The sequence below is a fragment of the Nuphar pumila genome, chromosome 2 (assembly GCF_984573655.1).
Source record: "Nuphar pumila chromosome 2, dmNupPumi1.hap1.1, whole genome shotgun sequence".
Lineage (NCBI taxonomy): Eukaryota > Viridiplantae > Streptophyta > Magnoliopsida > Nymphaeales > Nymphaeaceae > Nuphar > Nuphar pumila.
The window spans coordinates 178,894-194,515 of NC_143250.1; the positions used below are offsets into that span (position 1 = coordinate 178,894).

Sequence of the window (15,622 nt, forward strand, 5' to 3'; positions counted from 1 at the left end):
ACCCTAGGCGAAAACTTATCATTTTTGTTGGTTAAAACAAAACATTTGCAACAAAAAAATGTCAATCTAGAATAATTAGGAGTGAGTTTAAAAACATTTTCAAGAGAAGAAATAGTTTGTAATGATGAAGATGACATTCTATTTATAAGATGCACAACGGTTAAAGCGACTTCATCCCAAAAAAAACTTAGGTACATGACTGACAATAAGTAAAGTTCTTGTAGTTACTACAATGTGCTTATGTTTTCTTTTGGCTAAGTCATTTTGTTGTTGTGTGTGTGGGTAAGATCTTTGACGTGTAATGCCATCCAAGTTGAAATATTTTTTAAATTCTTTTGATAAAAATTCTCCCCCCTGAATCAATACGAAAAATAAAAATGTTATTGCCGCACCTATTTTTGACTAAGTTATGAAAGTTTTGAAAATGCAAGAAAACTTCGGTTTTATGTTTAGGGAAATAGATCCAAGTATATCTAGAGAAGTCATCCACAAGAATCACATAATATGCATATCCACCTTTTGACATAATTGGTGTCGAACCCCAAACATCCGAATGAACTAGCTCAAGTGGTGTAGTAGAAACAAAAGTTCTTTTATAAAAATGTAATATTTTCATCTTGCCAAGAATACAATCATTACAAATTAAAATTATCAATGTTACAAAAATTTTTCAAGTTTCTAAAATATGGAGCTTTGGATACATTTAAATGTCCTAATGTTCTATGCCATAAGTCTAAATCTAATTTTTGGACATTACAACAAGATGTATTCTTGGGCATATCCTAAATATCCATGCAGTATAGACTTCCTTCTCTATGGCCTTGCCCAATTAACTTTCCCAACTGGCGATCCTGCACTCAACAACCATTCGATGAAAAAGAGATATCACAACCATGGTTCGATATCTGTGAAACAGATAAGAGATTTAAATTCAATTTGAGAATATATCTAATTTTTGGAATTGACATCTTTTTAGAGTTTCGAAAGCTTTTTCCAAGAGTCCCTATCCTTTCGATTTAAGAGTAAGAGATGTGCCATCGACAGTGAAAACAATAAGCACACTTGAGTTAGTATGATATTCAAATAAAATATCAAAATTTGGGGTCATGTGAAACACTGTACTGAAATCAAGAAGCCAAAGAAACTTATTGGGGTTGGAGTAGGATGAGACCGTGACTTCAGTTAAAAAATATGACCCTCTAAGAAGAGGTTGAAAAGCTTCTATCAATTGTGACAAGGACTTAACTATTCCAACGGATGAATCTTGTAAGTTGTTTACGTCCTTAGTCTCTTGTGATTCAACCGTAGCCATATTCTTTTCTTCCCTTTTTCTTAACTTTGGATACATAGGTTTAATATGTCCTGGTTCATGTCAATGATGACAACTAATTTTTCTTTTGTTGTCATACTCGTTGCCTTGTGTCCATTGAGGTGATTTGTATGTGCGAGTGTAGGTACTCAACCTAGATACGACTAAAATGGATTCTTCATCATTCTTGAGTGAATTTTTCTTCAACCTATTCTCCTCCATACTTAGCTCTTCTATAGTACAACAATAGATGGGATTTTTTCTCTATGTACAAGAGTCAATTTAGTGGATTCGAATTCGGGTACTATCTCATTTACGAATTGGTAAAAATGCTCTATATCAATTTGTTTTTGTGGGAACTCAATGTATTGAGAACAATGCCACTTTGGTTCAAGAAGGACCAAGTCTTCTTAAAGTTCGGATAACTCATTGTAGTATTCTCTAATGCTTTTGTCTCTTTGGGTTATCATCCGAACCTTGTCTTTTAAATTGCACACATGTCAAATATCTTTTAGGGAATACCTATTTTTGAGGTATTTTCAGGCATTATTAACATGAACATTTTTTAATATCAATACTATTAACGAGCCAAGACATTATCTTGGCATGTCCCATTCTTACTCTTTCCATTTTTTCTTGTAGTTGAATATGGCCTTACTTCATTCCCCATCCAAAAGAGGAACTTCCTTCTATTTCTCCACCTTAGTAAGAATTAGTTTAGTCTTCAGGTTGGATCCGTCAACTAATCCCCACAATCCTTTTCCCCAAATATGATCCTCATAGAAGACCACATTACATAGTTGGTATTGTTAAGTTTATTGGGTATGATGGTGACACTTTCTTTGTCATCCATTCTTACAAAGAGGAAGCGAGATAGAGAGAGAAAAGAGAGATGAGGTGAGAAAGGGAGATAGATGTTGATAACAAAAGAGCACACTTACCACACCATGAACTTTGGTTAAGATCCACTATCACACAAACCAAAGAATCAATCCAATCTTCAAGAGTGCAATACACGATCACAAGAACACTTGAACGTCAATCACCAATGAGCAAGCATATCCAAGCTCTAATACCATTAAAAAAACCAAGAGCCTTCGATCACGAACAAAGTATCCACCAAGAATCACAATGGGCAAACACAAAAGTGGCCACTAAGGGCACACTCACAAAACCCACAATGGGTATAGACAAAGAAGACTCACAATATAAAAATATTATTTTATTGATTGATCACAAGTATGCAAGTAGCATACCAAACAATGGGGGAAGTCCTATATTTATATACATCAAGGGAGAGAGAAGACAACTATGGAAGCTATACATCTTCTTAGACAACTTATTGAAAGATATAGAGAGAGGAACAAAGATTTGCATATGGTTTTTATTGATTTAGAGAAGGCATACGATAGAGTACCTAAGGACGTTCCCTGGTGGACAATGATGAAGAAAGGTGTTTCTCTCAAGTACATTAGTATAATTAAAGATATGTATGAAGGAGTAGTAACCAATGTCCGCACTTGTGGAGGGGTGACAACCAATTTTCCGATAACGGTTGGGTTACATCAAGGATCTGCTTTAAGCCCTTTCCTATTTGCGATAGTGATGGATGAGCTTACGAGATCAATTCAAGAAAATGTACCGTGGTGTATGTTGTTTGCTGATGATATTGTTTTGATTGATGAGTCTAGAGCTGGGGTTAATGCTAAGTTAGAATTATGGAGACAGACATTGGAAGCTAGAGGTTTTAAGTTGAGTAAGAGTAAGACTGAATATATGGAATGTCGTAAGCAACGAAGTAGTGATGGGAGTGTAGTGAAGCTTGGTGAGCAAGATATACCGGTGAATGATTATTTCAAATATTTGGGATCCATCATTCAAAAGTATGGAGAAATTGATGGAGATGTAAATCATAGGATAAAGGTTGGGTGGATGAAATGGAAAAGTGCTACTGGAGTGCTGTGCGATCGTAGAATGCCATTGCGGTTGAAGGGAAAGTTTTATAGGACGACTATTAGACCCGCTTTACTGTATGGTACGGAATGTTGGGCTGCCAAGAGACATCATATTCAAAAAATGAGTGTAGCTGAGATGCGGATGCTTAGATGGATGTGTGGAAATACAATAAAAGATAAGATTCGGAACGAAGAGATACGTAAGAAGGTAGGTGTTGCACCCATTGAAAATAAGATGCGAGAGAATCGTTTACGGTGGTTTGGACACATTCGGCGAAGGCCTAATGATGCTCCAGTTAGAAGGTTGGAGAAATGGGAAAATATATTAGTTAAAAGAGGTCGGGGTAGGCCTAGGAAGACTTGGATGGAGATGATAGGAAAGGATATGAATGCTTTGAACCTCACCGAGGACATGGCGTTGGATAGAAATGATTGGAGGAAAAGGATTCATGTGGAAGACCCAAAATGAATTTCTTTTTTGGTTCATATCGCTGACCCCAATTGTTTTGGGATGAAGGCGTAGTTGTTGTTGTTGTTTGTTGTTGTTGTAAGGGAGAGAGAAGACAGCAATAAGAGACAAGAGAGAGAACTCTCTAGCAGTTAGACTAGATCTAACGACTAGAAATCTAGCTGTTAGATCTAGTCTAATGGCTAGTCGTTAGACCAACTCTAACAGCTAGTCTTAGTCAACTCTAGTTGACTAAAATAAATAAAAATAATTTACAATAAAAAAAGAATCTATATATATATATATACATATATGTACACATACATATGCATGTATACAACACACACACATATATATACAATGTATTTACGTATTTTAATAGCATGCACATGATTTTCCTTATTTTGCTTAATGTTAACTTTGCAGGTATGTGGTTGGACAGTACCCCAGGTTTTTGAGGGCTCACTGGAAATTTCTTAAGACTGTTGTGAATAAGTTGTTTGAGTTCATGCATGAAACTCATCCTGGAGTTCAGGTCAGCCCTTCAGATCAGTTTTTTATATCATCCATTATCTATTTCAGGATTTCTCTTTGTGTCTTTGTTCTCTAGTAAGCTATTGTATTAAAATGTGTTGGATGAGTATGGGCTTGCTTGATAAATGTTGGATTAGCCTTTTTTTTGCATCAATGTTGTGTTTAGCTACAGTTGGTCAATCAAAATTTATCTACATGCTTGTCTTGATTACGTGTTCTGGGACATAGATGGGTTCTTTAGATATTATCTAGTGCTTCCATTCTTGGGCGAACTAGGCCTTTTTGCCTATCTATAAGGACCAACATTTCCTTTTACTGATAAGTATGTGCTCTCTCTCTCTCTCTCTCACACACACACACACAAGCACACATTGTATGATTCAATAATAATTACTTGCTTGTGCCTTGAATTGTGGTGACTGATGAACCTATTATCTATATGCTGGTGCCAATAGAAATAGATGGTATTATGATGTATGTAGGCCTTTTTGCCTATCTATAATAAGGACCAACATTTCCTTTTACTGATAAGTATGTGCTCTCTCTCTCTCTCACACACAAGCACACATTGTATGATTCAATAATAATTACTTGCTTGTGCCTTGAATTGTGGTGACTGATGAACCTATTATCTATATGCTTGTGCCAATAGAAATAGATGGTATTATGATGTATGTAGTCTAGATTTTGACCATTTGTTGTCCAGATAAACCTTTGTAGGGCCCACATGGTAACATGTTTATGAATCAGCAGTAAAAGTCTTTAGAGCCAAAATCATTTTGTATGATTTATGGCACAAATTTCTAATGACTAAGAAATTATGTCCTAACAGTCTTGAATTGAGAACTTGTGGTTGAATGCATGTCATGATTCTAAAAGTTAGCCAGATGAACATGACTTGCTTCTAGAGATGAACCAAATGGATACATGACCTGTTGGTGTACTGTATGTGAGCCTAATGAGGTTGTAGGGTTGTTCTATCACTTATGAACATATTTTTGATGCGGGCACATTTCAAACCTCGAACACGCTCTCGATATCTTGGATTCAGAACTCAGCTCGCTCTGGATTAGTACCCGTAAATAAAGGAGGATCCATGCTCATGAATCTCTTGTACATTATTCCCTGTGACGACTGCGTCTACACAGTTTGGGTAAGGGCCAAAAGAGCCTCCATAATAAAATCCCCCTGACTCATCCAGTCACCTGAATATCTTGGCATATAAAAATGTACAAATAAATCTAATCACTATAGGAACTAACTTGCAGATGTACACAACATACCTGGAAACAAACAATCTATTCAATGCTTCTATCAAACAAACAACAATCATATTCATACCTCACACTAAAATACTACCCATACTAATAGGCTTAGGCGGTTGGCAGGATGCGGATCTCGAGCTTCTATTTCGAATCTTTGACCATTATGATAACTTCGCTTTGATACCAATGATTGTGATGCTCTCCAAATTTGCAGATTTTTTTTGAAATGATATTTTTAATGATATTGAAAACAACGGACCGATTTAAGAGAAAACACTGAACACTGAATTGAACCCAAGATTCAAAACCAACTAATCTTTTCATTTCATTCAAATGAGAGTTCATTTATACATAGTTCAGTTACAAAATATCAAAACTCATAACACGTGGAGGTCCCAAAACACACAAATCCCAAGACTAAAGATTTGGTTGATCAAACGATTCATTGTTTTATGTGTTTCCATTAACTGGCCAAACTTGCATCCATTGTATGTGATTGGTGGTATTTTATTCATTTGATATTTCTTTACTTATTCTTACTGTTTTCACATTGATATTTGCTTGCTTTGGGTTTGATTATTGTCTTTGTTTTCGGTTAGATATCTTATACACATTAAGCCTACAGCTGTCCCCATCTGTGTTTGTGTGAATCTGCTTGCATGCATGTTTTTCTTGTTTATAACTTTATATAATAACACAATAGAGATGATCTGTGGTTAAGAGAACACTGTGCTATATATTTTGCTTGCTTATAATTGACATTTTATTCTGTGTAACTGTCAGGATATGGCTTGTGATACATTCTTGAAGATTGTTCAGAAATGCAAGAGGAAGTTTGTAATTGTTCAGGTAAAAACAATATATCAGTTTATTCATTTGAAGCATTCACCATTGTTCCCTTTATTTTTCAATTATACTGTTTTTCTTCCAGTGCTATACTTGATCATGATTCAGAACTACTGTTCAAAAAATTAAATGCTTGCCAGTGTTAGATCAATCAAATTGATAGTCTTTTTACAATCTCACCCGAGGATGACCTAGTCATCTGAGGATGATCTATTGTTCAGGGCACGCTATTTAGAGCACGTTGGGTTGGATCATTCTGATTTACTTTCTCATTTGAATGAGAAAGTGAATCTGATACGTTAAGCTGTGAGAAAGTGAATCTCATTTTCCTTTGCAAAAATGTCACTTTTCAATTTGCTTGAGCTTCAAAATCACATGAGATCCCATGTGATTCTGAATCTCAAGCAAATTAGAAAGTGATTCTGAATCATGTTTTTTGAAAGGAGCAGCCAAATGTACAATAGAGAACCCAATAAGGGCAAACAAGAAACAAAAGAGTGCATCCAGTGTTAAACATACAATAGGACATACAAAGCCACTATGGGCTTAGCACAACACACACAAAAAATATAACTTTCACTTAGAAAATGCTTTAGAAAGCATTGCTTATACAAGAGAGGGAGTGCCTTTAAATAGGCACTCCAAGACACAAGGGGACTGGCCCAACTAGCCATTGGACCAGCCCAGCCCCAACGGCTATAATTATAGCCATTGGGACTGGTCCAACGGCTAGTTGGACCAGACCAACAGTTATAAAGTACAATAAATAAAAAAACAGAAAATTAATAAATAAACAAATGACAAGTCAGTCCCTAGAGGACTGACATATATTACAGAGTGAAATGACTGAAATACCCCTAATGGGTATTTCAGTTTACAAAAACATAATACAAGAGAGGGAGTGCCTTTAAATAGGCACTCCAAGGCACAAGGGGGCTGACCCAACTAGCCATTGGACCAGCCCAGCTCCAACGACTATAATTATAGCCATTGGGACTGGTCCAACGGCTAGTTGGACCAGACCAACAGCTATAAAGTACAATAAATAAAAAAAACAGAAAATTAATAAATAAACAAATGACAAGTCATTCCCTAGAGGACTGACATATATTACATAGTGAAATGACTGAAATACCCCTAATACGTATCTCAGTTTACAAAAACATAATACTATATATATACACTACAGTCTTTTTCCCTATAGGTAGTGGTTGAATTTTCCAGGTTTTGGCTACCTCAAGGGTTCCTAATTCTAGGTTCAAGACATTAATCCATTCGGGAATTTCTTTAGCCTCATTGTAGGTTAAGGGTTCATGAAAGGAGTGAAATATAGTTGGCAAGCTTGGGCTCGGATCGTCCAGTCCTTGACTCATAAGTCAACGGGTTGACTCAGTGACTCAGATGAATCAGGACTATATTTTATAGTGTAAGCACATAAATAAGACATGAAAATAACTAAACTTCAAGCTAATATGTCAACAATTAAGTTGTTTTTTGTTTGTTGTATTAACTTTTTTCATGGAACAATATTAGATTCTTCATAATAAGTGACTTTATATAAGAATTGTGCATTAAAATCATAAAATACATGATAAAAAAATTTATAATCGACATTAGGATCAGTAACCTGAATTGGTGACCCATTAGGGGTCCGATCCGAGTCGACTTGCCGGGTTTGCCAACTATGGTGTGAATAGACATAAAACAAACTCTATATTTAGGTGAAAAGGTTTTATATGACACAAACCTATCAGGAAGTCTAGAAGTTCTACTATAATTTCTAACACTAGTTTCTCCTAGATTCTGATTTTCGGATTACCTATCAAGTGCACATGAAAGATGTTCAACAGTTCTTCTAGAATAGATTTGAGTATCACGATTCTGAGTATCTTCTATGGGAACACTAGAGTCATCAATATGCACATCATCAAAATCGTCATTAACATGTATAAGTTCATCAAAAACCTTCTTTGGCAATAAGTCAAATAGAAAGGAATACTCAAGATCATTCTTAGGCTCATCAAGACCTTTTTCATTTTCGAAAAAGTTTACATTTCTTGAAACATATAATTTGTCATTTATTATAGCATCTATACCCTTTTTTATTATTGGCATAACCAAAAAATACACATTCAATGACTTTGAGGGATAATTTGTCTCTTTTTTCAAATAACACAACATTTACATCCAATTTTTCTTAGACTACTTAATTTGGAGAGGATTTATAAAGTTTTTCAATTGGAGATATGTTTTATAAAGAAGAGGGCATTCAGTTGGTAAGATAAACCGTAGTTAAGGCACCTTCAACTCAAAACCTTTCTCAAACATTTTTTGAGATAAGCAAAGTTTTCGTAGTTTCAATAATATGATGATGCTTTCTCTCGGCTAAGCCATTTAGTTGACGGATATTCGGACAAGATCTTTGATGTGAAATCCCACGTTCTTTCATACAATTTTTGAAATCATTAGAGAAGTATTCTCCCCCTAATCGAAAAAATGACAATATTACTTTGAATTTGGTTTTGCACAATTTTGTGATTTTTTTTGAAAGATGAAAATACATCAGATTTATGCCTAAGAAAATAGATCCAAGTATTCCTAGTATAATCATCAATCAAATATAACATAATAAGAGAACCCAACAGCTATAAAGTACAATAAATAAAAAAAGGAAACAGAAAATTAATAAATAAACAAATGACAAGTCAGTCCCTAGAGGACTGAATTATTACATAGTGAAATGACTGAAATACCCCTGATGGGTATTTCAGTTTACATAACAGAATACAATATATATATATATACTTCTAAGTTATAATTTAACACAAGGATCCCCATAGGATGGTTAAATTCTAACATTATATTGAAACTAGCTGCCTAGCACTGCTAGATGGTGTTTTCATACCCTTTTATATAGTCTTTGTTTCCTACATAGTAAGTCCATATTTGAAGGCAATCAGGTGCCTGGCAATAATCCTGTCTATTCGAGTGCAAAATGTGATAAAACTACTTGTGAAATTGGTGCTGAAGCACTATATTACACCAGGTATTTTGTAAAATAGATTCACAGGCATGAGGCATTTGCTTGTGCATGTGCATGAGCTCTCCTGCACATAGTTGCCAAATTAGGTTATTTTTTCCTCTCTGTATTCTAGTTCCTGGTGTTTTAATCATCTTGAAGGCAACCTGACTGAGTAATACTCATTCGGCCTTATCATTGGAATGTTGAATAATTGGTTTTCATCCTGATTTTCCAGGTTGGAGAAAGTGAGCCATTTGTATCTGAGCTTTTAACTGGTCTCTCTACAACTATTACGGATCTTGAGCCCCATCAAATTCATACATTTTATGAATCGGTCTGTTAAAAATTTAAACTTAAGTCTTTGATGTTCAATTCCAACATTGGGTAGGATGATAATGCATGGTATTTTTCTTGCTGAATATTTTCAGGTTGGTCATATGATTCAATCCGAATCTGACCCACAGAAAAGAGATGAATATCTGCAGAGATTGATGCAGTTTCCTAATCAGGTTCTCTCAAATGTTTTCAGTTTGCATTTGAATGCAGCTTGTATTTACTCTGGTTGTACTGCGTCTTATCCTGCGCTAGTATTAATGATTCATGACGAGCGTTTTTGTTTCTAGGCGCTACATGACTTAACCATTATTTATCCTGCAGCGATGGGTTGAGATTATTGGCCAAGCACGCCAAAGTGTTGATTTTTTGAAGGATCAGGCTGTGATAAGAACTGTGCTTGACATATTGCAGGTGATCATTTCATGGCACCAAAAATTATTCATATGTTTTTAGAAGATTTGTCGAAACTAATCTTGTTTTGGAATGTTTCAATATCTCATATTGTTTACTTTCAAGCGTTGCAACCATCTGTTAATGTATAAGTTGCTTGTGTTTTAAATTATCTGCTATAGCATTAGGGATCCCCATCTAACAAGTTTTGTCTCCATATATCTCTTCTTGTTCTAATCCATCATAATCTTTTATTAATTTAGTTAACTGGTTTCTGGTGCTTATGCACTGACTAAATCATATAATCCATATTGTTGATTTGAATGATGTAACATGTTTGGCTTGGTTAAGATTATTCTATATGATGCATGCTATTCAAGTAACTAGATGATTGAGTTTCATCTGCAATAAAAAATTTAGATTATTGCCCTTCACTGTCATTGTTAAAGAAATCATCTGCATCAGGGATGCTGTGAAGTCTTGATCTAGGTTTGTTATCATATGCTTATCCCATTAAAGTACCTGTTTTTTGCTGTACGAGATGGTTGTGACTTGTTTTTAGCAATTTTATTTGATAATTCTTTTGAACTTGTTTGGCAGAAGAACACCAGTGTTTCCAGTTCATTAGGAACATACTTTTTGTCTCAGATATCATTGATCTTTTTGGATATGCTTAATGTGTACAGGTATTCATCTGATTCTTCACTCATTGTTTAGTTGTAGATTTGAAAAATTGACAGCCATTGGAGCTGCAGTTTAGACAAACATCCTAGTTGGCCAAATGTTCTTGATTTGTGTTAGGGCCTATGTGATGAGATAAAAAAAACTTATGGTTTCTTGTCAATGAATGCCTTTGTGCTTTAAAACAGAATGTATAGTGAACTTATTTCAAGCAGCATAGCTGAAGGAGGTCCATATGCATCAAGAACATCCTATGTAAAACTTCTGAGGTAATGTGAATTGGATATTTATAGTCAAGTACACATGCATGTTTTCTATTTTCTTCTTTCAATAAAGATTAATTTTTGGTGGTTTAACCCATGATATTGGCTATCAAACAGGTCGGTGAAGAGAGAGACGCTGAAACTGATTGAAACTTTTGTGGACAAGGCTGAAGATCAGTCACAGATAGGAAAGCAGTTTGTGCCACCAATGATGGATCCTGTTCTTGGTGACTATGCTAGGAATTTGCCAGATGCCCGAGAGGCAGAAGTTTTATCAGTTTTTGCAACAATAATAAACAAGTATTTCTATTTTCCTCAGTGTTTTAGCTTTCATCTGCTGCACTTTTATTTCTTCAAATGAATAAACTAGGAACAAGTTACTGTCCACAATGTTTATTCTTATAAAGCAGTTATGAAGTGCTCGTTTCAGGAGTATTATTTTTATACTCTTGCATTCTCACAAACATGTATTTCAAGCACCGGCACCACCATCTCATTCATCACCTTTGCTACATGTAGGTACAAAGGTGTCATGACAGAGGATGTGCCTCACATATTTGAAGCTGTTTTTGAGTGCACCCTTGAGGTAAATTTCACCTCCATCTATTCTCTCATCTTGCTGCCTGACTTGCAATTTTCTCAACCACATTACTATGGTATTCTGCAGATGATTACCAAGAACTTTGAAGATTATCCTGAGCATCGCCTGAAGTTTTTCTCTTTATTACGTGCAATTGCTACTCATTGTTTTAATGCTCTAATTCATTTGTCAAGTCAGGTGCGTTATCACAGTGGTACTTTTCTTTTTCTCTATGTAACATGTATACTTCTAAAAGGTAAACACAACCATATTGTACCCACGTTGGTCCGCGTGTGACACTTGGACACGGTTTTTGCTGTGTCAGGTGAGATGAACCACATCGAAATCAATTTCTATCTGAAAGTGATCTGGGTTAACCATAACCTATGTCACACCGACACTCCATTGCACCCGCCATACCCGTGTCGACATGGCTGGACGGCGTAGCCCCTGCCCGCTGGCCAGACAAATGCGAGGGAGTGGGGTGGGCTTGGCTACTCGGTCGAGCCCAACCACAACTCAAACCGAGAGAGGGGTGGGGTGGGTTCAGCAGTCAGGCCCCAACCCCGAGAGAGAGAGAGGTGGGGTGGGCTCGGCTACCAGGCCGAGTCCGGCCCCACCCAAACAGAGAGAGAAAAGAGGTCAAGGAAGAGGGCGGTGCCCCTTCCCTGCGAAACCAAACAAAGGGAGAGAGAGAGAGAGAGAGAGAGGAGCGGGGAGGGCTGCGCCCTTCCCCGACAAATCGAGTAGAGAGAGAACAGGGAGGGTGCGGCGACCCTCCCTACGAACCGAGGAGACAAGAGACATAGAGAAGAGGGTGAGAACATGGAGAGCTCACCTGAGAAGGGGGGGGGGGGGTCGACGGAAGGTCGTCGACGAACCGAGGGAGAGAAGATCAGAGGGCGAGAGCGAGGGTCTGGGGAGAGAACAACGAGAGAAGAGAGGGAGAGCCGGGGGTGGGGTTTCCTCTTCTGCGTAAGCGGAACCCTTCCTCGCATGCTTATTTATAAGTACGGGGGGGGGGGGGAGACTCTGGTCTGCATCAGATTCAGATCCAACCCGAGTCCGATTTTTTTTCTCTTTGAAAAATCGGGTTTTAGAGAGAGAGAGAGAGAGAGAGCATTGTTGGCAAACTCGTGACTCAGAGTCGGATCGCCCGACCCCTTGACTTGTGAGTCAACAAGTTGACTCGGTAACTCGGACGAGTTAGGACTATGCATTTTCTAGTGTTAAGATATGGAAAAAATCAAAATTCATATTGTATAATCACTAAATTTAGCACATGACATGAATGACTAAGCTATATAAGTATTCCACTATACATAATTGTTAATATTTATGATTTAATAACATGTAATTCTTTATAAGGAGTATTCTTTTATGGGAGTTATGCATTAAAATCACAAAATGCATGAAAAATAGTGGATTCATACATAATCCATCTGCAATGAAATGATGCGGAACACAAGACATTCTAAATCGCAATGCAAATGCCAAATCAAAATACATTTGAATACTAATAAAAGTTTTGTGAATAAATGCTTTTATTCATAATGAACAATAAAATACATAAAAAATAAATACATAAAAACCTCACTACAAAATGCACTCAAGAACACTAAAAAATATATAGAACTACCCATCACTCTCTCACCTTACAAAGGCACCACCCACCCATATTTATAGAGAAAAGTAGAGGAGAGAAGAAGAGAAGAAGTGGAATAGAGAGGAGACAACCTCTCTCATTAGGGAATGAGAGAGATCTCCCAACAGCTAGAATTCTAGCCGTTAGGAGCAAGTCAGACTAGCTTTGACTTGTCTCCCATATATATTATATATATTTACAATATATATAATATATATTATTACGTTAATCTTAACACCACCCCCAGATCCAAACTCTCTCTCTCTCTCTCTTTATATATATATATATATATATATATATATATATATATATATATATATATATATATATATATATATAGCCGTCTCCCCGTACCCATAATTTTTGAAATGCCGTACCCTCACTTGTACCCATGTGACATAGACCATAACCAAGTCCAGTTTTATTTATACTACATATATAAATATATACATGCACAAACACACACACACACACAGATATTGCTGTGCCATACCTTCAGCACAAGTATCTGCATCTGCACCCACACCTATGTGCCATAGCTTTGTTTGCATGCACACATGTGGCTTCTTATGTTTCCATACCCCAACTTTTCTTTTGAATGCTTATGTCCTTTTATCTGTTCCAGTAGAATCAGATTGTAATGTCAATTGGTGGTAGTTTTATTGATGTTGGTTCTTGTAAGCAGGAGGCACACACCTTGTGTTGGGGTGCAAGCATGTCATTTTAACTAGGCATTGCTTTGGTGGATTGCACATCTTTCCCTGGTGATCTTCTTTGACCAAGCACATCCTGATGTGTTTTTTCCACCCACCCTTTTGACCTTGTTCTTTTGTATTTAAAATTCATTTTGAGATAGTGAAGAGTTTTAAACAGAAGAAAGGGAAAGAATACTACTGTTTTGGTTGAATATTTGGACTTTTGAACATATTTGTTCCTTTTTTTCATAGTTTTCTCTACTTTTTCTTCCCAATTCATATGTTATTTCCAAGGTTTTTGTTTGTTACTGGAACTTGTGCATATACTTTTAAAAGGCAACCATGAGCTATTTGCAGCTCAAGACTTGAAAGCTGCACTGTCGGTATGGCTTTTGTTTTTATTAGTTAGTGTTGCCTATGTATTTGACCTTTTCTTTTGCTTACTGAATATTGTTAGCTAGAGTGTTTCTTACTTGCTTTCCTGTTACGTGTCCCTGAAATTGCCCCTTACCCTTATTGCATTTTCATTTTAGATCTTTTGGTTATAATTATTTTGTACATGGCTGGATGGTAGCACACATTAATGGTGATTAAATGGACCTGAAAAGGAATATATATATATATGGATGGAAAGAAGAAAATTTTAACAGTGCAAATCAGAATAATGTTTATTTATTTGAGTTTGCATTCTTTTGAAAATTAAGACAAAGACATTGTTACTTGCATAATTTTCTCATAAAATATTCATAATTGCTTTAGCCTTTTACAAGATCCCAATAATCTATATTTCTTTAAAATTGGAAAAATTATAATTACTTGGCAAAGTTAGTTGTGCCACACTTCATGAGGCCGTAGTGTCTTGCCTTGCATTGTCATGGTCTTATGAGTCTTCGGGACCCCAGCGTCCTGCACTACCTCATGTGTGCCTATTGTGGGTTTTTTCTCCCTGGTACTTGTTCCATGTTAAATCGTATGTGATGCTTATGGGTGTTTATGTAACTAGTAATTTTTTTTGTTCTTGCAGCAATTGAAGCTTGTAATGGATTCTATAAACTGGGCATTTCGACATACTGAAAGAAATATTGCTGAGACTGGCCTTAACCTTTTATTGGAAATGCTGAAGAATTTTCAGGTTCAAATTTTTAGTCAAGTTTAGAGCCCTACTACGTTCTTGATCAGATTTTCTATGGTTTGATGTTCTTTCACCCTCCTACAGGCTTCTGAGTTCTGCAATCAGTTTCACAAGGCTTATTTCCTTACAATTGTTCAAGAGATATTTGCTGTTCTGACTGACACATTCCACAAACCTGGTTTCAAGCTGCATGTCTTAGTGTTGCAGCACTTGTTTTCGCTGGTATTTGAGTTTTGCCTCCTTTTATCTGTCTCTGTTTCCTCATTTTTCTTAAGATGCGAGGTATTTGCAATTGTGCATTTGCAGGTCGACTCTGGTTCATTGACAGAGCCATTGTGGGATGCAGCTGCAGTTCCTTTGCCCTATCCAAATAATACATTTTTTGTTCGTGACTACACCATAAAACTGCTTGGGACATCATTCCCTAACATGACAACGACAGAGGTTAGAAACCCGCAATTGTCTTTGCAAGTGAACTGAATTTTGTATGTTATGCCAAAATCTTACAAATGTTCCTTTCC

The 15,622-nt window shown here is 36.3% G+C and overlaps 1 protein-coding gene across 1 annotated transcript in view; it reads left to right on the forward strand.

Annotated features, from left to right (window-relative positions):
- LOC149844349 (protein EXPORTIN 1A) overlaps positions 1–15,622 on the forward strand; it is a 38,421-nt gene that overhangs the window by 19,992 nt on the left and 2,807 nt on the right. Inside the window, exons 18-30 of the mRNA XM_089997183.1 lie at positions 4,139–4,247; positions 6,295–6,360; positions 9,615–9,713; positions 9,808–9,888; positions 10,037–10,126; positions 10,706–10,791; positions 10,975–11,055; positions 11,167–11,349; positions 11,569–11,635; positions 11,717–11,827; positions 14,994–15,101; positions 15,186–15,323; positions 15,408–15,545. Of these exons, the coding sequence (XP_089853309.1) occupies positions 4,139–4,247; positions 6,295–6,360; positions 9,615–9,713; positions 9,808–9,888; positions 10,037–10,126; positions 10,706–10,791; positions 10,975–11,055; positions 11,167–11,349; positions 11,569–11,635; positions 11,717–11,827; positions 14,994–15,101; positions 15,186–15,323; positions 15,408–15,545 (1,357 nt within the window). The remainder of the gene's footprint in view (positions 1–4,138; positions 4,248–6,294; positions 6,361–9,614; positions 9,714–9,807; positions 9,889–10,036; positions 10,127–10,705; positions 10,792–10,974; positions 11,056–11,166; positions 11,350–11,568; positions 11,636–11,716; positions 11,828–14,993; positions 15,102–15,185; positions 15,324–15,407; positions 15,546–15,622) is intronic.